This window comes from Jaculus jaculus, chromosome 5 (assembly GCF_020740685.1).
Source record: "Jaculus jaculus isolate mJacJac1 chromosome 5, mJacJac1.mat.Y.cur, whole genome shotgun sequence".
Classification (NCBI taxonomy): domain Eukaryota; kingdom Metazoa; phylum Chordata; class Mammalia; order Rodentia; family Dipodidae; genus Jaculus; species Jaculus jaculus.
The window spans coordinates 8,551,195-8,579,032 of record NC_059106.1 but is presented as its reverse complement, the minus strand read 5'-3'; the positions used below and the strand labels follow the sequence as shown (position 1 = coordinate 8,579,032).

Genomic DNA, 27,838 nt, shown 5'->3' with positions numbered 1-27,838 from the left:
CAGGTCAGCCTGGGCTAGATAGAGTAAGACTACCTCAAAAAACCAAGAAGAAAAAAAAAGGCCAGGCATGGCAGCACACGCCTTTAATCCCAGCACTGGGGAGGCAGAGATAAGAGGATCGCCATGAGTTCGAGGCCAGCCAGAGAATACATAGTAAATTCCAGGTCAGCCTGGGCTAGAGTGAAACCCTACCTCAAAAAAAAAAACAAACAAAAAACAAACCATTATACATATTGCATAATATATATATATAATTTATATAATATATATTTATATATCATTACATATATATTACATAATCTCCAGAGGGTTTCCCCCAGGTGTCAACCCCGCCCGAGAACAAATGAAGTGGTTCGTTCTCCGTGGCAATGCACTAGGAGGCCACAGCCTGTGCCGGGGCCCCTGACGAGCAGGCCTCGGCGGCCAGTCTAGGCGGTGTATCTCTTCTCTCCTTCCCGCTTCGCCTTGTGGAACTTGAGGTAGTCGCTGTGCAGCTCCTTGAAGACATCGCGTGCTCCTGGCTGCAGCGAGGTGCGCAGGAACTGGATGTCGGGCTCGAGGCAGAGATCCAGCACAAGGTACAGGCCTTCCTGCAGCAGGTCCTTCACCGCCGGATACAAGGTCAGCTGGGAGGAAAGGAGAGCACTGAGCGTGAGCCAGGGCAGCAGCAAGACAGCGCAGCTGCCACTTGGGATCTCTGGGCTTCAGACTTTCTAAGACAGGCAACTTCTACAACTTGGATCACTGGCCAGCGATATGCCCAGCAGCCTCAAAGCTCCTTAGATAGGCTCAGTGGGGCTCACTGGCCCCTCTCCACCACACTAGCAGTATGAAGGACCGTCATAAAGTGGATCTGCCAGTTAAAGATGAATCCTTGTATGTTTCCACTGGACCTCCTCAGTGCATGGAGGAGCCAGCCAGGCCTGCAGGCCATGGCACATGCGGACAGCCTCTCCAGGCCATCTGTGTGTCCCTTGCAGGTCCACCAACAACCAGCCCGAAGAAGCACTGGGAATGAATGCACGAATCTAGTCAGCTGTCCTTGCTATCTAGCATTTAATTAAACCTAACCATGCTGCACATAAGAATTTATGGCTCTCAATAGCAGCCTCTAATGCATATGGAGTATTTTCTTCATCCCTAAATTTAAAAACAAATGTAAAAAAATAAAAGGTAAAACCTAGACTGCTGCCAGTAGATTGTAGGATGCAACAGCCTTAGAAAATTTGCCATCTTTGCCTTTCAAGATTAAAAATAAAAACAAATGGATAAGCATAAATTAAACATGAATAGTGATCCCAGGAAAGCAGAGAATTTTCAGAAAGTAAATCTCTGACTTAAGGATTCCAATTACTGCTTCCCTTCTTGGCCCTCAGTGAAGTGATATTACTATGTCTCATTTTAAGAGTCTCATGCTCTTGACGACTGAGCTAGCTGAGCACATTATGTCTTATTTTATTCTCCAATAAAAGAAAAAAAAAACACCTTTTCCTTCATCAAAAACATAAAACCAGAGCTGGGTGTGGTGGTACACACCTTTAATCCCAACACTTGGGAGGCAGAGGTAGAAGGATTGCCTTTGAGTTCAAGGCCACCCTGAGACTACATAGTGAATTCCAGGTCAGCCTGGGCTCGAGTGAGACCTTGGGGGGGGGGGGGCATAAAGCCAGGCTGGGCGTGGTGGTGCACACCTTCAATCCCAGCATTTGCAAGGCAGAGGTAGGAGGACCGGTGTGAGTTCAAGGCCACTCTAAGACTATAGAGTGAATTCCAGACCAGCCTGGACTAGAATGAGACTCTACCTTGAAAAAGAAAAAAACCATAAAGCCAAGTGTGGTGGTGCCTGCCTTTAATCCTAGCACTTGGGAGGCAGAGGTAGGAGGCTTACCATGAGTTCAAGGCCAGTCTGGGCTAAAGTGAGCTGCCTCAAAAAGATAAACAAATAAAAGCTGGAGAGATGGCTACATAGTTAAGGCACTTGGCTGCAACCTAATGACCCCGTTTCAATTATCCAGGACCCACATAAAGCCAGATGCACAAAGTGGCACGTGTCTGGAGTTCATTTGCAATGGCTGGAGACCCTGGTGCCCCTATATTCTCTCACTCTACTTGCAAATAAATATAAAAAATACCTTTAAAATGTACATATTGGGCTGGAGAGATGGTTTAGTGGTTATGTGCTTGCCTGTGAAGCCTAAGCACCCCGGTTCAAGGCTCAATCCCCAGGACCCACATTAGCCAGATGCACAAGGGGGCGCATGCGTCTGGAGGCCCTAGCGTGCCCAATCTCTCTTCTCTATCTGCCTTTTTCTCTGTCTGTCACTTTCAAATAAATAAGTAAAATAAAAATACACCAGGCGTGGTGGCGCACACCTTTAATCCTAGCACTTGGGAGGCAGAGGTAGAAGGATCACCGTGAATTCGAGGCCACCCTGAGACTACATAGCTAATTCCAGGTCAGCCTGGACCAGCATGAGACCCTACCTTGAAACCCCCCCAAAAACATTTTTAAATAAATAAACAAAAATTTAAAAAAAAATAAAAGTAAAATGTACATGTTAATGAGGGTGTTTGGAAAATATCAAAAACTCTACAAAAATGCTAAATACTTGCAGAGAAACTAAAGCACAGATCCATATGCTATTCAGGGGTCACTGGTAGGGTCTTCTCATGTACTCTCTTGCCCTGCTGCCCATTCTCCACCTTGCCAACTGCCACCGGGAAAACAGGCAGCTTTATATAGTGATGTCAGCAAGGCTGTGGGTAAAATGTCACTCAACAGTTATAGGTGTGACACAAGGAGAGATATGATTTAGAAAGGACATTCAGCTGAACCTCCCTAGAGAAATACAAACACCTCTAGCCAGACACGCCTTCCAAATACTCCACTACCATGCCCACCAGAGATCCCAATACTAGTTCCCTCAGACTGGCTATCTCCCAGGGAGAGAGCATGTGAATGTGTTTGTACAGATGCGAACAGTCAGAAACACATGAACACCCGTATACATCTGACATTCTGTTACAGTAAGGTTCCTACACCCAATTTACAGCACTATAGTGACTTCATCATGGGGCATCAGAGGCTTCTAAGTGTGAAAACGAAACATGGACAATGCCAAAAAAAAAAAAAGATAAAAATTCAGCACTGAATCCAAAAGTCAGATTAATATGGCAAAAATCCACGAGGCACAAATCTCTCAGTGTTTCTATCCTGCTGACTACCCTGGAGTATCTGGAAGCCAGTGAATATGAGACCTATAGATACCAGGAGGTCAGGTCCATGAGCTCCTGCTACTGGACCAGGCTACAATCTAGACCCACTTTCTAGCCCCCACTGGCCTGGTCCCATGAGAGCTCTTGTTCTTGGCCCTGGGTGATAGTTCACCTCTCTGTCATATGACAAGGAGACAATGGAAACAGCCTGAGTGTGCTAGAGCCAAAACTCTTGGGAGTCCTGAGCAACTTCAGGGAGGAGTCACTGAGCCTTCTCAGTCCTGCCCATAGCCCGGGCTCCTGTCCCCACCACGTGTTCAACAGCCCAGCCATAGCAGGCCCCACTGCTGCCACCACACAGAAGCCATGCTTGCTTCAGGACTGTGAATGGGAACCACTAGTGAAAGGCCTTCAGCCTAGGTGTTACCTTCTGCGCCTCTGTCACATACTGGGCCACCAGGAAGGGCGAGAACACGGCGAGCTCCTCGGCTCGAGCAGCGATGTGGCTGTACATCCTCTCCACCAGGCGTGCGCACTCAAGGGCCACGTGCAGGTCATCTGTGCTCCCTACGGACAGCAAGTGGTCGCAAGATTAGCTTGGCCGCGGCAAGGGCAACCCTCCAGCCCATACATGCTAAAAAAAAAAAAAGGGGAACTACTGCAGTCTTCCACTCTTGCCAGACTTAGTTATTTATCTGTAGACAAAGTAAGGCAAAAGATAAGCCTAAATACTCATTTACACAACAAAGGGAAGAACACAGAAAATGCTCAGGTCCATCAGTTTTGCTGTAGTCTGTGATGGCTAATCTTCATTGTTAGCTGGACTAGATTCTAGAACCATCCAAGATACACACTTCTGAGCACGAGTGAGTAGCTGCTTCCAAGGAGGCTGAGCAGTGTGGAGAAGATGTGCCATGAAAGTGGGCGGCACCAGCCATTACCCTGGGCTGAATGAAAGCCAGGGAAGGAGCAGGAAGGAGAACAGCAGCTCGTGCCACGCTGCTTTCTGACTGCAAACGCAGTGTGACCAACTGCCTCGCGCTGCCGCCCTACCGTCCGTCTCTTCAAACTGTAAGCCAAAACAAACCTTCCTTCCTGAAGCTGCTTTTGTCACAGCAATGAGAAAAGTAGTTAATACAGAGTTTAACTAGAGAATCAAGATTTTCAGGATGAACTCTAAGACTGCTATTGTTATTTTAAAGGAAAATGGAGTTGGGCGTGGTGGCGCACACCTTTAATCCCAGCACTCTGGAGGCAGAAGTAGGAGGACTGACATGAGTTTGAGGCCACCCTGAGACAGCATAGTGAATTCCAGGTCAGCCTGGACTAGAGCAAGACCCTACCTCAAAAAACAACAAAACAAAAAAACTGAAAGAAAATGGATTGTTAAAAGGCAGACTCAAATGGAAAAAGAATTACCTTCAAGAAAAAATGGTTTATTGACATCATGACTTTTTTTTTTTTTTTAAAGAGATCCAGAGCTGGATAGATGGCTTAGCGGTGAAGGCACTTGCCTATAAAGCCAAAGGACCCCAGTTTGAATCCCCAGGGCCCACCTAAACCAGAGGCATAAGGTGGCACATGAGTCTGGAGTTTGTTTGCAGTGGCTGGAGGCCCTGACGCACCCTTTCTTTCTCTTATCAGCTTCCTTCTGTATCTCAAATAAATACATTTTTTTAAAAAAATGAATAAAAGAGATCCAAATTATGTCTTTACCTCCATCCACCTCAGAAGTTGTATAAGATTTTGTCATCTCCAGACAACCTCCTCCACCCACCTTCACTATCTTCCCAGAGCCATCTGCACTCCTAGCTCTTTCTTTCCATGCCATGCAGGACCGCCTGAGCCTAGGATGGACTTCTCGAGCCTGCCCTGCCTGGGCTTGGGTGAGTTTATCAGAGGCTCTTCCCTATGCCACAGCAACTTCCCTGTTTCCCTCAGCACAGTAACTGGCACATTTTATTTCTAAGTCTGGAAAATGCAAACAAATGGCTGCTGATTTCCTGGGGTCAAGCCTGAGCAGGGACTGGACTGAGCAGTGGGGGCAGGGACAACCCCAAAAGAGGTGGAAAGCATCCTGTATTTTGACTGTGGTGTGGCTTCGCCTATGTTCTTAACTGTCAAAATTCATTAAACAGGAGTGGGGGGATGGCTCAGTGGTTAAAGGTGCTTAACTGCACCCATATAAAACCAAATGCACAGTGGTACATGCATGTGTGATCCCAACATGCCTGTGACAACAGCAGCTCAGCTAGGAGAATCTGAAGCTCACAGACCAGTTAGTCTGACATTCATTTGCAATTGTGGAAGTTTGTCTGCAAGAGAGCCAGTCTCAAAGGTGGAACAGACATCTCAAAGTTGTCCTCTGACCTCCACACGTTTGCTGCAGCATGCATGCCTACACACACACACACACACACACACACACAAAATAAACCTCACCAAACGGTATACTCTAAACAGATGAGGTTTGTCATGCATACACTATGCCTCAAATAAAGCTGCTTTTTAGGATATGCAAAATGGGTTTTTGGAGACCCTACATAAGCACACAGATATCTTTTATAGATGTAATTTTTCTAAATCAATGTAATTTCCATGAAATGCTGACATTTGCATGGCCCAAACTGTAGCAATGTACTTCCCTATCTAACACTCGGCCACTTCTCTTCTCAGACACACACTGTTTACAACACGAGGAACTAACTGGTTATTTCCACCACTGACTTCATGTGTGATCATTAGAAAAAGTCCATTAGATCCCAATAAAGAGAATACAGCCTGGGAGATAGCTGAGGAATTGGAGGCACTTGCTTCTAATAATGAGAATAAAACAGTCAAGACCCTACCGGGTAAGCCACACGCCCATCCGAGAACAGTTTGGCAGGTCAGAGAAGACCCAGCTGGGAACCATGAGCACAGCATGTGTCCCTGAGTGCCCTCCGAACACAAGTCCTCACCACACAGCAAGGTCTGAGCTGGCCTGCTGGTCTCCAGGCCAGGCAAGTGTCCCTGTCAGAACAGCACCTGAGATCTAAGAAGTCTGTCAGGAATGGCAGGCAGTCACCTACCAGCCAAGGCTGCTGGGAAAGAACCTGTTCCCAGCCATGCTCCTCAGCAGATTCGTGGTATTAAGTGAACGCATGCTCTGCGCCACGCGCGGGAGGCAATGGCACCTAGTATGAGCTGGTCCCTAGCCAGACAGAGTAAATGGAGAACTTCAGTCCATGTCAACAGTTCCTCACCTCTCCCTTCCCCTCCCTCTGTTCTGACGCATGGAAGCGCTACACTGGCCCCTCCTTCTGCCTCCACTAGTCTATGAGCCCTCAATGGCAGCATGACAGCAGGCATTTTCATGTACCTCATGCATGCTCTGTGCTCTATGAATACTTCCTAAATCTATAGATCTTTCTTTTCAGAAAATGAAGTGAACTGTTTCAGAGATGTCAGGTGCATCTAGTATTTTAGATATAGTAAAGTATGTCAAATTCAAATATTTTAAAAATTATCTTGAGTGCTCATTTGATGATCTGAACATTTCTCACATGAACTCAGCTCAGTGGTTTTATTTTCAGCCACACTTGTGGCTATGTACCCGATACAGTTATTCTAAATTACCTTTGTCTTTCTGCCGCCCTTCGTGCATAACTGAAAACAGCAGTCTGTTAAAGGAGTTCAGGAAGGATGCGGTGGCCTTCAGCATCACCTGCCACATCAAAGGAACACAGAAAGGGTGAGTGACCTTTTGTCTGCTTGCCATCTAGTCGCCTTGCCTAACAGAAGAACTCAGAAGGGCGAGTGTGCATCTGGCTATGGGGTGAAGGTACTTTTCACCGCTTTTGCTGGTTTGACTGTGTCCTGCCTCACACCTGGCTACTCTTTAACCCTTGGTTTAACATTTCGAGATGTAGGGATTCCACAGCGCACAACTTCCAGAATCTGTGCAGCACCCTGGCTTACACTTTGCTGAATCCGTGCTTTCTCTAAGCTAGTCCTTTTGTTGTTGTTGCAAGTTTACTATGTTTGCTAAAGTCACATAAATGGTTTAACAAGTGTATGGCAGGGGCTGGAGAGATGGTTCAGCAGTCAAAGGCACTCGCTTGCAAAGCCTGACAGCCCAAGTTTGATCCTCTAGTACCCACATAGGTAAAGCCAGATGCACAAAGTGGCTCATGTATTTGGAGTTCACTTGTGGAGACAAAGGGCCATGATTCATTCTCTCTCTCAAATAAATAAATAAAAACATATTTTTTAAAAAATGCATGAATCCAGGTGTGATGGTACATGCCTTTAATCCCAGAACATGGGAGGCAGAGGTAGGAGGATTGCTATGGACTTTCATAGTGAATTCCAGGCCAGCCTGCACTGGGGAAATGATTCAGCAGTTAAAGGCCACTGCTTGCAAAGCCTTCCAGGCTAAGTTAGACGAGGGTCAGTTCCCCAGTACCCACATAAAACCAGGCACAAAGTGATACATGTAGCTGGAGTTCGTTTGCAGCAGTTAGAGGCCCTGGTGTGCCCATTCTTTCTCTCCTATAGCAAATAAATAAAAATGTGGTTTTTTTTTAAAGTAAACCTGTCTTTACCCTAAACACATACCATATTTCCTGCATGTATCTATATTAAAACTTTAAAACTTTTCTTTTGAGACAAGGTCTCAGTATGTAGCTCAGGCTAACCTAAAATCTACTATGTTGCTCTCAATCCTACCACAGCTTCCCAGATGTTGGGGTTACAGGCATATGTAATACCATGATAACTGGCAGTAAAAACCTCTTCACTTTTTCTTTTAATGTGTATGTGCACACGTGTGCAAATATGGATGGACAAGTGCATGTGTGTATGTAGAGGTTAGAGGACAACCTCAGTGTGCTGGCTCTGGCTTCTACTTCACTGGACACGGGATTCCTTGCTTACCACTACAAACGCCAGACCAGTTGGCCTGAGAGCTTTGGGACTACCCCGACTCCATCCACCTCCCCTTGCTGTAGGTGTGTTGGGATTACAGATGTACGCACAGACGTAAACTCAGAATCCCCATTCCCTCTACCCACGTGAGCCATAAAGCACGCAAATCTAAGCAAGGTAGTGACTTACGTACACCGGCCGGGGGGGGGGGGGGGAGTAGGTCCTAATGGGCCTTTTTAAGTATTAGTATACAATACCACTCAGAGTGGGAGACCTGGCAAAGAAGGACTCAGTGGCCTGGTGGAAAGGTCAAGCACTTCTGTGTGTAGAAATCAGTGTGGCCATGGATAGCACTAGAAGCAACAGCACAGCTTTCGCGCCGCCTGTACTTTCACGCGTGTGCTGGCGGCAGTACGGAGGACCCAGGGTCAGCCTCACACGCCGTAGGCAAGGGCTGCACCACTGAGCAGTCCCCAGCCCTACACTACTGCTGCTTCCCTGGCAGCTGCACCCCAGCTCCCACGCGAGCTCTGTGGCACTCCTCCCTCACCTTAGGGTGGCACTGCAGGATGGAGAACAGCACATTGTGCATCTTCAGGAAGATGCTGCCGTACTCCTGCGGCTTCAGGTGGTCCAGAGGGACGGTGAGCAGGATGCTGAAGGCCAGGCTGACGTGGTGAGGGTTGCTGATGGCCTCCTCCCCATGGCGTAGCAGGGCAGCCAGGATGTCAAGAATGGGCTCGATCACTGCTAGGGCCACAGGCTGCTCCTGACAGGCCTCTCGGTGTTGCAGCTACAAGGCAAGATGGGTGAAGAAAAGTAAAAGTAGGCTGGAGAGATGGCTTAGTGGTTAAGGCGTTTGTTTGCAAAGCCAAAGGACCTGTTTGATTCTCCAGGACCCACGTAAGCCAGATGCACAAGGGGGTGCATACACCTGGAATTCGTTTGCAGTTGCTGGAGGCCCTGGTGCACCCATTCTCTCTCTCCCTCTCTCTGCATCTTTCTCTATCTCAAATAAATAATTAAAGATTAAAATTTAAAAAAAAAGAAAGTAATGGTGTCCTCCAAAGAAGCACCAGCACTGAATTACTAGTGACAAAGGCAGCATGGCTCATATTCCAGAATGAACTTGTTGGCCAGTCTGACGCAATAAGGAGGCCAACACCCAGTCTCCAATGACGGCCTACTATAGACCTGGCCACGTCAGCCCACACTTTTTGTTGGACATATCCACCACAAGACAAGCAATTTCGTATAAAGGAGCTGACACATGCATTTTCTCATAAGGAAACTGCATGTAAAAACACCTAAAATATTCTCCCTGAACACATCTGTGACTACACTTCAGGTCTAGTTAAAGATGTTGATTGTTTTAGAAAATAAAGAAAACACACTCAAGATAGAGACTGCTCCATCTTCCCTAGGTCACCTGGAAAGTGTCCCTGTGGCTCCTAGCCCAACAGCTGGTACCTGGGGAGGGAGGACGGTAGGTCCTAGGTCTCACAATGCCCATGATGGCGCTGGACACCTGCTGGGCAGGCTGCCTGCCACAACTGTCAGAGGCGCCAAGTGGCTTCCAGCCTGATGCACCTCAGTGTGGTCAGCACACATGCTGTCTCTGTGATGGCCACCCATCAGTGTGACACCACCCCACACAGGAACCCATTGATTTCTCCTTCAGATGCTAAACCACACTGGGGGATAATGACATGCTTTAGCCACTGATACAGATTCTCGGGGAAAAGACAAAAAGCAAAACTGAAGGGCTGGCAGGATGGCTTAGCGGTTAAGGTGCTTCCCTTCAAAGCCTAAGGACCCAGGTTCAATTCCCCAGGACCCACATTAGCCAGATGCACAAGGGGGCCTGTGTCTGGAGTTCGTTTACAGTGGCTGGAAGCCCTGGCATGCCCATCCTCTGTCTTTGTCCCTGTTTCTCTGCTAATAAATAAATAAATAAAAATAAGGTATTTTTTTTAAAAAGCCAGGCGTGGTGGCATACACTTTTAATCCCAGCACTCAGGAGGCAGAGACAGGCGGATCACCATGAGTTCAAGGCCACCCTGAGACTACATAGTGAACTCCAGGTCAGCCTGAGCTAGAGTGAGAACCTACCTCAAAAAAAAAAAACATGAAAACAGGAGGAAACATGAAGTCTAGTTTCCAGGCCCTTTGGCTCTAAGACATGGCAATTCTTGCAGAAAACACTGCAATCAGGCTCAAGATGATGATAAGCAGACAGCTCCCTGAACATTCATGCAGGCCCCACTGGAGATGGAAACATGGAGACCAAGTCCACTGGAACCAGGCTTTTGTTGTGATGAACTGAAGTTAAGTGCTGAGCAGATGGAAATTTACGACTGGTTGAATTTAACAGCGACCTGTTGCAGCATCATCCAAATTCCGCAGCCCGCTCCTCATCACGGGATCACAGCCATATCCTATGCCTCTTCTGATACAGGAACGCACTCAACTGACCACAGCATTGTGTGGCGACTAAGAGAGCCCCAGGGTCCTTCTGACCTCCTCCAACTCCATAGCCTGCACAGGGGCCCATGCCGTCCCCGTGCTCACCTCCTCACTCCCTGCCCGCTATGTTCCCGTGCTCGTCCCACCTCCTCTCCTCAGCTAGGCTGCTGCCGCCCATCAGCCTGCCAATAGCCTGCAAGAAGCAGCCAGGGAGTGGCTGTCCCTTTTTTACATTTAGTTTTATTTAGTTGAGAAAGGGAGAGAATAGGCATGCCAGGACCTCCAGCCTCTGCAAACTCCAGACGCACGTGCCACCCTGTGCATCTGGCAGACGTGGGTACCGGGTAATCAAACCTGGGCTCTTAGGCTGTGCAGGCATGTGCCTTAACCACTAAGCCTTCTCTCTGGCTCAACAGTGATTGTCTTACAGAAGAGGGAGGGGCAAGCTTAAGGGCACATCTCCAGAGGCCACTCACCGTCAGAGCTGTGATTATCTGGGGACATGCCCGCCACAGCAAACTTGCTTTCTCTCCACTGAGTGGGCAGCTGAGCAGCAGCTTAAGCAGTCGAATAGCAGACAAAACAGCCTGAAACAAAAGGTCAAGCTCAGCACAGAAAGAGCCAGCCTCCGAGGAAGACTCACCAGTGAGGAGGCTCTTTGGCTGGTGCTGACATCATTAAAGCAGAGCCCTGGTACTGGCGTGGGGCCAAGGCCAGGGCATGGTCAGGGTGGAGTCTTGACCACAAGGGAGGGCTTCCACATGGGAGCTCAGACAGGAAGCAAGAAAGATGAGCAGGGCTCCCATAAAACATGGCCTTTGGGGGCTGGAGAGATGGCTTAGCGGTTAAGCGCTTGCCTGTGAAGCCTAAGGACCCCGGTTCGAGGCTCGGTTCCCCAGGTCCCACGTTAGCCAGATGCACAAGGGGGCGCACGCGTCTGGAGTTCGTTTGCAGAGGCTGGAAGCCCTGGCGCGCCCATTCTCTCTCTCTCCCTCTATCTGTCTTTCTCTCTGTGTCTGTCACTCTCAAATAAATAAAAATTAAAAAAAAAAAACATGGCCTTTGGGAGCATCTCACTAAACTAGGCACATCCGTGGGCTGGGATGGTAATTAGTGAAGGACACAGCCAGAGACCCCTATCTTGCCAGGATGCTGGCCGTCACTTCACCAAAGAAGAGCTACACGAGAAGGGACAGGAAAGAAACTCTACAATGCTAACACCACAGACGGTGGTTTTACATCGGAGCACAAGCAAGCAGGGACCTGCTTTTACCAAATGCTCCGTGCCTTGCTTTTCAGCCTCACAACAGTTTCTTCCTCCTCACCCAACACTGTGCAGGCCCACAACCTCAGCCAGATCCTGGCTTCTGCCCTGTGCCCTCTCCCCTGGTCGCCTTCCTGACTGTACACCCTTGAAAGCCTCACTATTCCTGCTTTCCTTCACACCTGCAGGACACATCTACCCACGGAGACCTGGGGCCCATCCTTTCTTACACTTGCACACCCTCACCTGAGCAGACCAACACATCCCTGCCCTACAAGCACCCGCACCCACTGTCTCTCCAAATCCTTCATTCTTCAACTCAGCTCAAGCCTCCCTCCTCTGACAGACTAGTCTAAATGGAACCGGGAGTTATTCTTTGGCTTGCTAAATAAAAGCTGGAGCCCAATCGTATCATGAAGACACACAATGGGCATTCTAGAGATGGGCAAGTGCAGCAGGTGAGGCTGGTCGAGAGCTCCAGGCTCTCCTGCTCAGAGAGAGAGAGAACTGAGCTGTTTCTGTATCCCACTACCCCTGACCCTGACCTTCCCCAGTACCCCTCCCACCCAGTTCCAAGCATCACCAGTGACTAAGGGTTCTAGAAGTATGAGGCCAGTTGTGCTGGTGTCTGCCTACGATCACAGCACTCAAGAAGCCAGCCTGGGCTGTGATAAGAAGACCCTGGACCACCACCCCCAAATAAAAATTCACATGTAAGGCAAAAGAGCCCGGACCTGAGTCCATGGAGTCCTCTGGATCTAGAAATGTGCATGTGGCCAGACCAGCCCAGCACCCAAGGCACTTGAGTTTCCTAGCGTGTGAGCTCAATGTGAAGTGTTCCACACAGGGCACGTCACACAGGACTTTCAGAGAAGCTACAAAGAAACTACACTTGGCTTGTGGGTCTCACTGGGTTGCTGTTTTTGTTTTCCCTGCAGTGCTAGGGATTGAACCCACGGTCTCATGAAAGCTCCATCCCTAGCCCGCCCTCAAATGCTTCTAAGTGCTGACCTATGACTGTGTGATGAAATGAGGTACAACTTGATTTGGTGTAGTAGGTAAATAGAACTTACCTTTCTGGTGAGCAATATTGTGAACATACATAACTTAGCATCTCACATAAGAACACATGTTTGTCATCTGAGGAAGTTTCTGTTTGAAAAACATGGCTCTTCACCCAAGGCTGGACAGCACATAGCCGGGCTTCCTCCCATGGGCACCTGCCCTGCTGCCACTGCCAGCTGTATTTGTTTGATTTTAGGGAGGACACAAAATCTCCAACAAGCCTTCCTTCTCGCTGGAGTGGACACCACTCTGGACCTATACACAGGGAGAAGCTACTCACTTGCAGATCTGCTTTCCACGTATGACTGATATCCAGCCCCTGGAGGACAGACCACATCACCAGCTTAAAGTCCTCTGCTGTCCCAGCCTCCAGCATCTGGGTGAGCAGGGCACCCAAGTGAGGCTCAATGTCCTCAGCAACCTGAGGGGAAACGTCTGCATCTACGGGACAAGAAGCCAAAGCAGTTAAGATGTGACAGGCAAGGACAGTGAATTGCAGGGCACTATATGATAACATGCAGCCACAATGCATTAAAAACCACAAGTGACAGAAGGTATCATGGTGATGGAAAGACATGACCGCAGTGCTCAGTATTGCAATATCTCTATCACACCTTCCAAGGCTCAGGGTCTAATGAGGAAGAGGTGGCGGAAAGAATGTAAGAGCCAAAGGAAGGGCAGGACTCCATATAACGGCGTGTATACAGACTCAAAAAGGACAGCCTGCTCAGGATGGCTGGCTCTGGACAGCAGACAAGTGACTGTTATTTTGTACCTTTCTTCCTATTTCCCTAGGATTTTCTTTATACAAGTCAGCACGTATGCAGGTATTTTAAATACTCAGGAATGCTGGAAGACCTTGTCTGCAGAATCATCAGGTGTTTCTCAGAAACCCCAGGGTCCTCTGACCAGTCTCACAACAAAACCCCAAGTCACAGCTTTCAACGAGCATCAGTGACCCAACAGTATTCTTCCAGCCAGTGTCCCAGGGTCTGTGCTCAGTACTTACATCAGGGGAACAGAACCAGGAGCTCTGAGGAATGAAAACATAGGCCCACATCTCCTATAGGCTCTTTCTAAGACTAGACTCATGGCCTCTTTCGTTCCAATTCCCTCATCAGTCAAATGGCATGGCAGTACTAATCCCTGCAGCTGATAAATAAAAGGACACAGCCTGTGGTGAGCCCTCTCCAGGAGGGCTCCCTAGCCCCACCTAGTGGCTGCACTTCAGCACCACTAACTCAGTTAACTCGGCTTGCCAGAGCCTTTTCCCTTGAGTCCCTCGGGCAGGCAGGCTGGGGTTAGTACTTCACACCCTCTTCCCTGTGGGTGTCTGTGACTTCATTAGGCCCAAGCCAGCAGCACGGCTGCCGAGGAAGAGCTGGCTGTAAAGCACTTGGTTCCCCAACCCCAGTGAGGCTGTCTGATCTGGGACCCAAAGTGCTTTTCATAAAAACTCCTCCTCAGGGGCTGGAGAGATGGCTTAGCGGTTAAGCGCTTGCCTGTGAAGCCTAAGGACCCCGGTTCGAGGCTCGGTTCCCCAGGTCCCACGTTAGCCAGATGCACAAGGGGGCGCACGCGTCTGGAGTTCGTTTGCAGAGGCTGGAAGCCCTGGCGTGCCCATTCTCTCTCTCTCCCTCTATCTGTCTTTCTCTCTCTGTCTGTCGCTCTCAAATAAATAAATAAATAAATAAATAAAATAATATATATTTAAAAAAAAAAAAAACTCCTCCTCAGTGCTGCCCAAGGACAGGGGACCTCCGTAAGTCACGGCATGGCCACCTTCAGTTCTGTATGTTCAGTCTTCTGCCCTAGTGCCTTGGGCCTCTCCCCACTTGGCATTTCTGACTCTCGTTATTGCAGCCCACGCCTGTATAGTCTGATGGTTCTAATGAGTGGGGGCTGAACCAAGGGGGTGAACCACGTGCTCGCTTCGCTGCAGCTGAGATTGTCCCTGGGGTCAAAGGTGCCATAATCCCAGGAATATATTAATAGAGACTTCTTCAGCTCCACAGGGCTTGGGCAAGGGGATAGTGTTCTGCTTAACAAAGAGACACTGGTCAAAGCTTCAGGTGGCAGCTGCCATCCCAAGACACGCACTAAGAAAGATGTCACTAGCTTTAACAAGAGTCTTGATGTTAACCCCAGTACAGGGAGCATCGGTCCCTAAAAGAGTTGTTAACAGAATAAGAACACGTCACATCAGGATCTTTTCAGTCCATCCACACTTGAGCCAGAAACAGAAAAGTCATTGACAGGGAGACCACAGCAAAGCTATTCAGAACACATACTCAAGTCTGGCACTGACCCAGGCAGACCAGGTGGCCTCACTTCCTAAAGGCCCCTGAAGAGCAAGCTTCCCCCCACCCCCGCCCCACTGTGGCTTCTTCCTGGGAATCAACTCAGCATGTGCTCTCACTGCTTGATCTCAAAAGACCACCTCTTACTGCAGCCCCTCAGCAACCCCAGGACTAAAAAGAAAGCCTCTACAGGCTGACTAGAAACAGGAAGACATCAGGCCTGTTCATCTCTGCCTGCCTGGGGGAGTAAGTCACTTTCATTTTCATGTGCTAACAAACACAAGTCTTAGGACCCTTTTCTATATTACATAAACAGAGTCCTTCTTAAACGGGTTCTAAACAGCTATCAAGATTAAATCATGGGAAAGAATAGTTGACTAATCTGATTAAAAAGTAGTATTAAGGACCTGGGTGTGGTGGCGCACACCTTTAATCCCAGCACTCAGGAGGCAGAGGTAGGAGAATCACCGTGAGTTCGAGGCCAGCCTGACAATACACAGTGAATTCCAGGTCAGCCTGTGCTATAGTGAGACCCTACCTCAAAAAAAAAATTAAAAAAAATGTAGTATTAAGAGCTGGAGAGATGGCTTAGCAGTTAAGGTGTTTACCTGCAAAGGTAAAGGACCTGGGTTCGATTCCCAAGGACCCAGGTAAGCCAGATACACAAGGTGGCACATGCGTCTGGAGTTCTCTCTGCCTCTTTCCCCCTCTCAAATAAATAAAATAAAATAATTTAAATTTTTTAAAAAAGTACTATTAAGCTAGGTGTGGTAAGTTCAATGACTGCTACATAAGAAACTCTCAAAAAATGTTTTAAGCTGGGTGTGGTGGCGCACACCTTTAATCCCAGCACTCGGGAGACAGAGGTAGGAGGATTGCCATGAGATTGAGGCCACCCTGAGATTACATAGTAAATTCCAGGTCAGCCTGGGCCAGAGTGAGACCCTACCTTGAAAAACCAAAAAAGTAAAAATGTTTTAGCTGGGCATAGTGATGCACACCTTTAATCCCAGCACTTGGGAGGCAGAGGTAGGGTCGCTATGAATTCTAGGCCAACATGAGACTACATAGTAAATTCCAGGTCAGCTTGGGCTAGAGTGAGACCCTACCACAAAATTAAAAAAAAAAAAAAAATTGTTGTAATTAAAAAACAAAGCCAAGCCAGGCGTACTGGCACACGCCTTTAATCCCAGCACTCAGGAGGCAGAGGTAGGAAGATAGCTGTAAATTCGAGACCACCCTGAGACTACATAGTTAATTCCAGGTCGGCCTGGGCTAGAGTGAGACCCACCTCAAATAATCAACAAAAAATACAATATTGAAATGTAAAAGGGCATCATAATAGTTACAATATTTTTTTTAATTTTTTTTTTTTAATTTGAGAGCGACAGACAGAGAAAGAAAGACAGATAGAGGGAGAGAGAGAGAATGGGCGCGCCAGGGCTTCCAGCCTCTGCAAACGAACTCCAGACGCGTGTGCCCCCTTGTGCATCTGGCTAACGTGGGACCTGGGGAACCGAGCCTCGAACCGGGGTCCTTAGGCTTCACAGGCAAGCGCTTAACCGCTAAGCCATCTCTCCAGCCCAGTTACAATATTTTAATGCAATTATTATTTTAACTTCTGCATGTATTTCTAGCCCTTTACACATGCATATGTATTTTACGTAGTTATCATAGCATATCATATATTTAATTTTTGCTTAATACTAATATTCTTTAAGTATTTCCAAATAATTCTCATCATTGTTTCAATGACTCCATAAAAACACATTAACCTTTGACCTAGGGGACTGCAGGAAGACATCAGGTTTTTCTCACTAGGTCCTGTGTGAGGTCTTGGCTGGCCTGGGGAAGGTAAGTCACAAGACCACTAACATACTGCATGACACCAGGTGGTCTGTCCAGCCAAACCCACCAGCCAGTGACCACACTTCACAGGGGCTAAGGAAGGCTCAGGGAACTGCATAAGTCTCTAGAAAATAAGTGATTTTATGTTAAGTTGTCAGATTTCGTCATTTTTAAAAGCCCATCTCCAGCATGCATGTGCTGACACTGGCAAGTTTCCCTGGGTGAAGATGGGCCACACGAGCCATGCACAGCTGCAGCGAGTTAGAGGCCAAGCGTGAGGGCAGCAGGCTGCAAATGTTAAATGCACACAGGACTCCCCGAAACGAGCGAGCGAGGAGCCGAGAAGTCCAAGGCATCAGCGTGCACAGGGCAGGGAGACAGGGAAGCAGGAAAGCTTCCTTCTCCTGGGTGTCAGGAATGTAGGCAGAGGAAGCGAAATCCCAGACACTAGGACTGGGGTGAGGGCTTCCCACCTTCCCCGGCCAGCCCCTGCCGAAGACACCTGGTATCACTTAACCCCGCTTCAAGAGGAGAGGTCTGGCAATTTGGCTGTTGCACAGAATTGCCCAAGGAAGAAACATCTTACCTGTAAGAACTTTCCTCATACAATGAAACATGGAGGCAAAAACTGAGCCTTTTTTGGGATGAAGCTCTGGGGCCAGAAAGAACAGAGTTAGAAATCGCAAGGCCGCCCGGAAAGACTGAGAGTTTTCCACCAGGGCTGGCAACTCCAACAGCAGCTGCGTGAAGACGTCCTGGTAGAGGGACATGCGGGAGAGCACCACTCTGTCGATGGTCACCACCTGAGCAACTTCAGACCCTTTATCCCTGTGGCGCTGGCTCAGATCCACATCTAAGAGCATGGGGACAGCCGAGAGGAGAACTGAGGGCAGGCGGCGGCCCCCAGGCCCAGGCACTGAGCAGAGCTGCAACATGGTGCCTGTTTGCAGCATGGCCTGCCGCAGCAGCTCAGGCAGTGCTGCTGGGGCCTCTGGCAGCTGCCTCCGCTCCTTAACAAAAGGTCCCAGCACTTGGCACAACTTGGTTAGAGCCACCAGAAGCAGCTGGCTGCCCAGGGATCCCTGGATTCCCAATTCTTTGCCGGAAGCGCCCTCACTGCACCTTGAGAGGAAGGTAGTGATTTTTCCAAAGTTGAGCACCAAGCTCAACTTTACCTGGATGAGCATTTGCATGAGTTGCTCCAAGAACACCCCCACCACTTGGAGGAGCTGCTGCCAAGAGGGGTCACCCTCCTCAACCTGGAACCCATTACTGGCTTGCAGCAGTGAGGTCAGCACTACCTCAAAAACGTCGCTAACATACATGACCCTGAATACGGAACGGGCACTCCTTCCCCTCTGCAGGCCACCAAGGAGCAGGTAGCAAGTCACCAAGAACTGCAGGGCCAGGGAAGAGGAGCAGCGTCTTAGTGTGGAGATGGCCATGGACAGCAATGTAAGAAAATAATGCACGTGGTAGGGTGGCAAGAAGCTGTCCAGGCGCAGGGTGGAAATGACTTCCAAGAGCTCCAGGAGGCCTTCCAGCTGCTCTTCCTCTAGCTGGATGGGGAAGTCATTCTTGACCAGGGAGATTAAGTTCTGGGCAATTTCTTCTTTTGGCTCTATACCTTCAGGTCCAACTTTTGCCAGCTTGGCTTCCCATTGTGCCACAACCATGTCATGGTCCTTTTCAAAAAGCCAAGGCAGCTGGTGACTGAGTGGACCCAAGTCACTATGGGCACCAGAGCACAGAATGCTACAACATCTCGTAATGATGCACATTAGGAAGGCAGAGTAGAGGGACTGCATCTCCGGAAAGAGAGGGCTGTGAAGGAGAGCCGAGGACACTGTCTGCAATGTGATATCTGGCTCACCATCCACTGAGCCATCCTGTGCTTTGCTGGCTGGTAAAGTTTGTATTAGGACAGTGGCCAGGTATCTCACGTCATTCAGACAAAGGTATGGTATTAAAACAGTGAGGTTTGACACAATCAAGTGCCAGTGTGCTACAGGATAGGTGAGCTCATTCACTGTGCCCACCTGCCCATCCCAGGCAGCTACTGTCTTCTGACTCAAGCTGTCTCTGCCACAACCAAGAATGTGGGCAGCATCAGACCTCAAAGTTTGGAGGGCCTCTTTGGACTGGGAGCCACTCTGCATTAAAATCCTTTTCACTTTCTGCAGGTACAGCTGCTCTAAGCAGTACTGGCTGAGAGAGCTAGAGTGGGCTACGCAGTTTTCCACCTTCTTCCAAAACTGTGTTTCCACACCTGGTAGCAACAACGGAAGACTTGAGCTCTTTGGAGTAGCCCCAGTGAGGGGCCCTGCCGCGGAGTGATACTGCTTACAGTGCAAACTGAAGGTGGCATCCACTTGGGCCCAGGTGTAAGAGAGCAGGAGTGCGGAGTCCCTCACCTTCTGCTGCCACAGCTCAGGCTTTGGGACCCGGTGGTCTAAAAGGGCCAACAGGGGTTTCACAAGTTCTCCCAGCATCTTTTCCATTATGTCCTGTGTCCGTCTGATGGCAGGCAAGGGCGTGTTGCTGTCCAGGCTCCGCATGTTGAACATGACACAGTGCAGCAGCGAGCTCAGGGACAGTGCCTTCAGGGCCATGTCAGTATCATTCTGCAAACAGGGCAGGACGAAAGTCTGGAACTTCTCCAATACAAGAGACCACATGTCCAGGATCTGACTCAGTGGCAGCTCTAGAAGGCACTCACAGAGTGCCTTGGAGGCACCTGAGGTCAACACAGGCTGCCTGAGTGCCTCAGCAGCTGGACGGCAGATCACCCCCAAAACCTCTTCAAACAAGCGTGGCACCTGCCGTAGCTTGGCATATGTCTGGAAGAGGGTAGAAATGAGTACCTCCTGGGCTTTTTTGGTCCGAAGTTCTGTTACTTCTGCATCAATCCAAGCTGAAGACAGTAAGTCATCCAGGTCTGGCTCCAAAATCAGATGATTGAGAGACACCAAAATCTTGAGGCAGCGGAACCAGGCAGGCACAAGTGCCTGTGAATGGCTTAGCAACAGCTCAGCTGCACGGCGATAGAAGTGGAATTGTGCCTCCCCGTGCCTGATCTTGTCAGCAGCCACATTGTAGATGTTGGTGGTGGCCACTGAGTTTAGCAACTGCTCTATGGCCAGAAGCTCTGCAGTCCAGTGTGATGTGGACAGGGCTTCCATTTGCACCTCCTGCAGGCGTGAGATTTGCAAGCAGTCAAACAGCCTGGGGAGAGCCTGGAAGCAGAGAAACTGGTTTTCCTGCTTGAGGTATGAGTCCAGAAAGAGCCTGTACAACAAGGCCACTGAACTGGCCACGACGGAGGCATGAAGGTCTGATTTGCAGTAGCCACCATCCACCAGCCTGGTAATCACAGTTTTCATTGGAGCAAGAAGACTCTTCAAGGCCCCCACCTTTGTGTTCCCTTCGAGCTGGCTTAAGAGTTCCTCTTTGTAGGATGAGAGCAGATCAGGTGGAAAAACCCCACCTCGAAGCAGAGAGTCAATCTGATTCCTAACATCCCGGCGCAGCTGGCCCTGGCCAGCCTGGGTCCACGTGCCCCCAGAAAGCAAGTGCCTCAGGACCAGGCAGGGCTGGAGCAGGTGCCCGGTCACATCGCCAAATACACGTCTGGGGTTGGCCTGCTGCTGCTGGAGCAAGAGGTAATGTCCAAGGGCCAGGTGAATGACCTCGAACAGCTGGGCTGTCGTGGTTCCTTCGGGCTGCCGGCAGGCTGACCAGCAGAGCTGACTCAGCAAAGCCACCGTCAGCTCCTGTTTAGCCGTGTAGATGACAGCAAGGGCAGGTGTCGAGAGAATGCCCTGGCAACAGCGAAGGACGGCACAGATGTTTCTTTGGGACCCCGAAAGGGAGAACTCAGCTATTCTTTCATTTATGATCTGGGTATTAAAAGAAATAAAATAAAGTTCACAACTCCCCTGAACCCATACATACACAAAAACGTACCACAGGCTCCTCTCCCACATCTTGATGACCAGCACCCTGATTTTGTTGCCTCTACCTGAACTTGACATTTGCTTTAAAAAAAAAAAAAAAAGCAAAGTACCTATTCTAATTCTTTCACAAATCTATCTCCTGCCAATATCAATTCTGAAAAGGTTCAGTGCCTTTGTAAATTTGCTATCAGTTTTTAAAAGCCAGGCTTTGGGGCTGGAGAGATGGCTTAGCGGTTAAACGCTTGCCTGTGAAGCCTAAGGACCCCCGGTTCAAGGCTCAGTTCCCCAGGTCCCACGTTAGCCAGATGCACAAGGGGGTGCACGCGTCTGGAGTTCGTTTGCAGAGGCTGGAAGCCCTGGCGCGCCCATTCTCTCTCTCTCCCTCTATCTGTCCTCTCTGTGTCTGTCACTCTCAAATAAATAAATAAATAAAAATTTTTTTAAAAAAGCCAGGCTTTGTAAGGACTTAAATTTCATCAGTCAATTCTTCTTGGACCCTGAGTCCGTAACTCAGCTCAGATGTTACCAGGCGGCACTTCAGTCATGACCCTGGGGCTCAACACACGTTTTTATTGTCGCGTTTTCCTAATTAAAAGATTAAAACAGGGTTGTGGATGTAGCTCAGTTGGTAAGGTGCTTACCAGGCATGTACAAAGCCATGAGCCTCAATCCCCAGAACTGCGTTAAGCCAGGTATGGTGGATCATGCCTGGAACCCCAAGGCTAGGCAAGTGGAAGTAGGAGAATCAGAAGTTCAGGGCCAACCTCAGCTACATATCCACTTTGGAGCCAGCCTTGAACACGAAACCTATCTTGGGGGGAGAGAAGGGGGAGAGAGAAAGGAAGAAAAGGAAAAGATAGGGCTAGGGATGTACTCTTGTGGTAGAAGGATTGCATAGCAGGCGTGAGGCCCTGGGTTTGAAAGAAAAAGAAAGAAGAGAGAAGCCGGGCGTGGTGGCGCACGCCTTTAATACCAGCACTCAGGAGGCAGAGGTAGGAGGATCGCTGTGAGTTCAAGGCCACCCTGAGACTACATAGTGAATTCCAGGAGAGCCTGAGCTAGAGTGAAACCCTACCTCAAAAAACCAAAAAAAAAAAATAAGGAGAGAGAGAGAGGAAAGGAGGGAAGAAGGGAGGGAGGGGAAGAAGAAAAGAGAAAAGACAGAAGGGAGAGAAGGAGGGATGGAAAAGTGAGGGAAGGAGGGAGGAAAGGAAAATAGAGAAATAGAAATATAGAAGGAAAAAATAAATAAAATATATACATTTTTAAAACCTGTTCATGGGCTGGAGAGATGGCTTAGCAGTTAGAGATGCCTACAAGGCCAAAGCACCCAGGTTCAATTCCCCAGGACCCACATAAGCCAGATGCACAAGCTGGCGCATGCATCCGGAGTTTGTTTGCAGTGGCTGGAGGCCCTGGTGCACCCATCCTCTCTATCTGCCTCTTTCTCTCTCTCTTAATTAAATAAATAAAATTGTATTTTAAAAAAACTTGTTCATGAAATAGTTTTAAATTTTTCTTTAACATCAAGTAACAAAGTTCTTAGCAAAGAAATCACAGAATATGCATTCAATAAATACCAGGATTATAATTCTAGTAATACAGCTATTTCCTTCTCCTCCCCTAACTTGAAATTCTCACGTTTCCATACAATTGAAACAAACTCAAGCATTAATGGGAAAGTAACACAGACGCACATAGCACACAGTTCAATGGAAGAGATACTCACCTTTGCAAGGGAAACCTGGACATTTATTGTCTTTCCCTTCTTGAGGAGGTTCTGCAGTTTCCTGCTATGTAGAATGGCATCTACATAGATCCAAAGCCTTTCAACAATATCTTCCTTTAGTTCAAGTTTTTTCTTGTAAAATGCAACCAATGACTGTCTTGCCCAATCAAGTAAAACCTGAATATGGAGAAAACATACCATCAAAATAAATGAACTTGGACTGGAGAGATGGCTCAGCAGTTAAGGCACCTGCCTGCAAAGCCTAATGATCTCAGTTTGATTCCCCAGTATCCATGTAAAGCCAGATGCACAAAGTGGCACATGTGTCTGGAGTTTATTTGCCCTGGCTGGGGCACCTGGCATGCCTATTCTGTCCCTCTCTGCTTGCAAATAAATAAATATTTTTTCTTAGTGAGTAAATGGCTGGAGAGGTAGCTTAGTGATTAAGGCACTTGCTGGTTCAATTCTCCAGGACCCATGTGTACCAGATGCACAAAGGGGCACATGCATCTGGAGTTCGTTTGCAGTGGCTAAAGGCCCTGGGGCGCCCATTCTCTCCTTCTCTCAAAATAAATAAATAAAATATATACTTTTAAAAAATTAGCTAAGCTTGGTGGCACCCACCTTTAATCCCAGCCTTGGGAGGTAGAGGTAGGAGGATCACTATGAGTTCAACTCCAGCCTGAAACTACATAGTGGAAGAAAAAAAAAAAAAAAAAGAATAGCAGAGATCCTAATCAAACTGCCTGCTGGGCCACGCCTGTTTCACTTCTACAGCGCTTTCAAGAGTACTACCAAGCTGCCAAGAGGACTTCATGCCATGTGTACTAGATGTTAACCCTATTATAAGAATCTATTTTTGCCAGGTATGGTGGGTGGCACATGCCTTTAATCCCAGCACTCAGGAGGCAGAGGTAGGAAGATCCTCAGGAGTTCAAGGCCACCCTTAGACTACATAGTGAATTCCAGCTCAGCCTGGACTAGAGAGAGACCCTACCTCGAAAAACAAAAACAAACAAAAAAAATCTATTTTTACTTATTTTCAAGGAGAGAGAAAAAAAAAGATGGTGCACCAAGGCTTTCAGCTGCTCCAAATGAACTCCAGACACATGTGCCACTTTGTGCATCTGGGAACTGGGGAATCGAACTTGGATTATTAGGCTTTGTAGGAAAGTACCTTAACCACTAAGCCATCTCTCCAGGCCCTGAGAATCCATTTTTTAAATTTTATTTGCTTATTAGCATGTGTGTGCGCGTGTGTGTGTGTGTGCGCACGCGCAGGATCTTTTATCATCATATGGGCACTGGGGAATTGAACTCCGGCCAATAAGCTTTGCAAGCAAGCACTTTTAACCACTGAGCCATCTCCACAGACCAAGAATCCATTTTTGATATCCTGTACTATTCTCCTTAACATGAACTTTGGGATGTACTCCAACCCAATTTCATGAATTTGCTATACTAGTGTTTATTGCATTAACTGCTTTTTAGCCAAATAAGCTTAAGAAATATTAACAAAGAATACTGCATTTGGTACCTACCTATTTCTAGCATGGCGTCACTAACACTTCTCAACACCCCAATACCAAACCGGAAGCACTCACTGCTTTCAATGGCACTACTTTTAACTTCCAACAGTTTCCTCCCCAATCTTTTAATTATGTCAAGATGTGACTTACACATGTAATTCTTTTAGATCCTAAAAACATAGGCTTAACATTAAACTTACTTGTTCTTTATTTGGAAGAAAGCACTGGTGGGAAATCCAAGCAAAGTGAGCTAGTTTTAATTTATCTTCCCAGGAAGTTGTCTTGTTTTTAAGCTTAAAGGAAATGCCAGAATAAATAGCAGCCATTTCTACAAGTTATCTACAATTAAAAACAACGGGAAATAGTATTATAATAAAGCATAGCCAAGTAGGATTTAGAAAATGAACAATATGTATCTTGTTGTATTTAATTACAAAGTTTTAGTGATTTAATTAATTAATTAATTTATTTATTTGAGAAAGAAAGACAGATAGAGGGAGAGAGAGAGAGAATGGGCGCGCCAGGGCTTCCAGCCTCTGCAAACGAACTCCAGATGCGTGCGCCCGCTTGTGCATCTGGCTAATGTGGGACCTGGGGAACTGAGCTTCGAACCGGGGTCCTTAGGCTTCACAGGCAAGCGCTTAACCGCTAAGCCATCTCTCCAGCCCAGTTTTAGTGATTTAAAACAGGAAAATCAGACAAAAGCAGGCAGATGGATAAGTACTCCCATTGTGACCACTTTATACCTTCAGAGAATGTACAGAAATTCAATGAGACAAAATTAAAGCGTGTAAGAATACTCATGGAAAAATGGTCATACATTTAGCTTGAAAGAGAAGTTTGTGCACATAGCTTCTAAAATATATACATCACACGTTTATTTATTTGTTTATTTGAGAGCAACAGACAGCGAGGGAAACAGGCAGGCAGATAGAGAATGGGCACGCCAGGGCCTCCAGCCATTGCAAATGAACTCCAGATGCACGTGCCACCTTGTGCATCTGGCTTACGTGAGTCCTGGGGAATCGAGCCTCCAACTGTGGTCCTTAGGCTTCACACGCAAGCGACTAACCGCTAAGCCATCTCTCCGGGCCACATGTCATGTTTTTAAGACTAGCTTTATCTTATTAAATAAACAAATATGGCAAGCAAGCAACATAATACCTGGAGAAATTAATGTGTTTCAGTTGGGTGTGGTGGCACACTCAGAGATCACTGTGAGTTCGAGGGCAGCCTTGGGTGCATCATAAGTTCAAGGACAACCTGGGCTAGAGAGAGACCCTGCCTAAAAAAAAAAAGTGATGTTTCTCTGAGATAAAGACATCTGGTATCACTCAGCCCCAACAGAAGATTATAGAATTGGGTGGGGAGCTGGCGTGGCACGCCTTTAATCCCAGCACTGGGGAGGCAGAGGTAGGAGAATCACCATGAATTCGAGGCCACCTTGAGACTACAGAGTGAATTCCAGGTCAGCCTGGGCTAGAGCTTCAGCCTGGGCTAGAGCTACACCCTACCTCGAAAAACAAAACAAAAAATCAGCTCAACAGAGAGAAATGTCCACCAAACTACTTCCAGAAATGAAGTTAGCGCAAAAAAGAACGAAACAAGAACGAGCAAGATTGCAGCGCTGTGAAGGGCGGCAGGGCTCTAAGAACTCGAATGGGCCCGGTCCAGAGCAGCTTCCTTGTCCTGCAGACCCTTCGGAATGCGTGCACTCGGGAGAGGCTCGGCCCCAGTCACAGGTGAGGTTACCCACCGGATTGGGGCTCCCTCGGATCCTGCTTCCAGGTGTGGTTCTCCCCGAACGGGGCTCCCTCGGATCCGGCTCCCAGGTGAGGTTTCCCCGATCGGGGCTCCCTCGGATCCGGCTCCCAGGTGAGGTTTCCCCGATCGGGGCTCCCTCGGATTCGGGTCGGGGCTCCCTCGGATCCGGCTCCCAGGTGAGGTTCCCCCGATCGGGGCTCCCCCGGATCCGCCTCCCCAGTGAGGGTCCCCCGAACGGGGCTCCCTCGGATCCGGCTCCCAGGTGAGGTTCCCCCGATCGGGGCTTCCTCGGATCCGGCTCCCCGGTGAGGTTCCCCCGGCCGGGGCTCCCTCGGATCCGGCTCCCAGGTGAGGTTCCCCCGATCGGGGCTCCCCCGGATCCGCCTCCCCAGTGAGGTTCCCCCGGCCGGGGCTCCCTCGGATCCGGCTCCCCGGTGAGGTTCCCCCGGCCGGGGCTTCCTCGGATCCGGCTCCCAGGTGAGGTTCCCCGGCCGGGGCTCCCTCGAGTCGGACTCCGTCCCGCCGAGTTCACGCCCGGCCCGTCTCGCCACACCAAGTGGGCGTCGGCCCAGCGAACCCGAGCGGCGATTACCTGGCCGCCGCGTCTCCGCGGACCGCACGTGAGGGAGGCGCTTCCGGCAGACGTTGACGCCGACGGCGCGGGGCGGGGCGTCACGCAGACATCGCCAAGCGAGCGCCGAGTGCGCCCTTGGCCGCGGCGTCGCGCGTCGGCGGCCCAGCCCCGCGCGCCCGCTCCGTCAGGCGGTCATGGGGCGGCCGCCCAGAGCCACCGGCGCGGCGGGGCGCGGGGCGCGGAGGCCCGGCTAGCCGGCGGCGGAGCGACGCCCCGCAGAGACGGAAGCAGCCGGTGCCGGGGCGACGGCGGGGCAGCGGGAGCCGCCTGGGATGTTCCACAGTGAGCGCGAGCGGGCGGGCGGGCGGGGGCGGGGGAGGGGCGGGGCGGGGCTCGCGCCGGGCGGGCGGGCGGGCGGGCGGGCGGGGCGCGGGCGGGGGGCGGTCCTGGGCGCCGCGCCTCGCCTCCCGCTCGCCCGCTCGCTCGCGCGCGCACCTGCGCAGGCCCGACATCCTCCGGCGGGCCCGAGCGACCCCGCACGTGGCGGCCCCGGCTGCACGCGGCTCGCAGCCCCCCGCCGGGCGCCCGAGCGTCCCCCCCGGCCGGCCCCCGAGGGCGCTCGGCGGCGGAAGTGGGCAGCGGGCGGCGCGCCCGGCCGGGAGTGGCGGCCCCGCGGACGTCGCCAGGCGCTGTGGCCCCGGCGCGGAGAGGTGAGTCCGCGCGCGACCCGGATCGCGGCTCGCGGGCGCCGAGCCCGCGCAGGTGGCCGCGGGGCGCCGGAGTTCCCTGGGAGCCGGGGCTCGGGCCGGCCATCCCCAGCCTTCGGCGGGCCCTGCAGCAAAGCCGAGTGGGAAAGGAGCCGTGTGTAGGTCACCGGCTGCTTGCCAGTTTCAGCCGAGCCGAATGTCACGAGTAGAGCTGGTGACCAGAGCCCAGGATTGCGACCTGGTCACCTTTCGGAGTCTCATTTTCTTCCGGTTGTAAAATGGGATGGTAGCTCAGGTCCGGACCCAGCGACGAGGGTCGGCGCCCTCGCCCGTCATCCCAGCGTTCTGGGACTCAGACAGGAGGATTACCGTGAGTTCGTGGCCAGCCCTGTCTCCAGAGTTCCAGGGCCAGCCTAGGCTGTAGAATGAAGCCCTGTCTTAAAATATATATATATACATGTGGCAGGCTAACTTTAGTTTTCTTTACGAATTATGAAAGGAATATTAAACCA

The 27,838-nt window shown here is 49.6% G+C and overlaps 2 protein-coding genes across 6 annotated transcripts in view; one reads left to right on the top strand and one right to left on the bottom strand.

The window, feature by feature from the left end:
* Positions 1-301: 301 nt before the first annotated feature.
* Positions 302-26,716, bottom strand: Urb2 (URB2 ribosome biogenesis homolog). 4 transcript variants are annotated; one of them, XM_045150349.1, is made up of 10 exons: positions 26,638-26,716; positions 24,482-24,620; positions 22,753-22,929; positions 17,654-20,966; positions 13,200-13,360; positions 11,067-11,177; positions 8,675-8,917; positions 6,835-6,922; positions 3,644-3,783; positions 302-626 (listed from the first exon to the last, which is right to left on the bottom strand). In XM_045150349.1, the coding sequence occupies exons 2-10, from the start codon at positions 24,605-24,607 to the stop codon at positions 429-431; spliced, it is 4,557 nt and encodes a 1,518-aa protein (XP_045006284.1). In that variant the 5' UTR covers positions 24,608-24,620; positions 26,638-26,716; the 3' UTR covers positions 302-428. The 4 variants fall into 4 exon arrangements, with proteins under 4 accessions (XP_045006284.1, XP_045006283.1, XP_045006285.1 ...); XM_045150348.1 differs by lacking the exon at positions 26,638-26,716 and adding an exon at positions 26,038-26,366; XM_045150350.1 differs by lacking the exon at positions 26,638-26,716 and adding an exon at positions 25,446-25,465.
* Positions 26,717-26,886: 170 nt separating this feature from the next.
* Taf5l (TATA-box binding protein associated factor 5 like) overlaps positions 26,887-27,838 on the top strand; it is a 30,726-nt gene continuing 29,774 nt past the window's right edge. The window contains exon 1 of one of the 2 annotated variants that reach the window (XM_045150939.1): positions 26,887-26,961. The gene's annotated coding sequence lies outside the window, so the exon portion shown is untranslated. Of the gene's footprint in view, positions 26,962-27,302; positions 27,330-27,838 lie in introns of those variants that run through there. The other variant, XM_045150940.1, reaches the window with a different exon arrangement.

What these genes read in the sequence shown, in the direction of transcription:
- Urb2 (XM_045150349.1), bottom strand. Translation starts at nt 24,607, where the DNA reads ATGGCTGCTATTTATTCTGGCATTTCCTTTAAGCTTAAAAACAAGACA. An exon ending in CGTGGAAAGCAGATCTGCAA is followed by an intron (nt 11,178 to 13,199) that starts GTGAGTAGCTTC and finishes CTTTTGTTTCAG; the next exon opens with GCTGTTTTGTCTGCTATTCG. An exon ending in TCCTGCAGTGCCACCCTAAG is followed by an intron (nt 6,923 to 8,674) that starts GTGAGGGAGGAG and finishes TTGATGTGGCAG; the next exon opens with GTGATGCTGAAGGCCACCGC.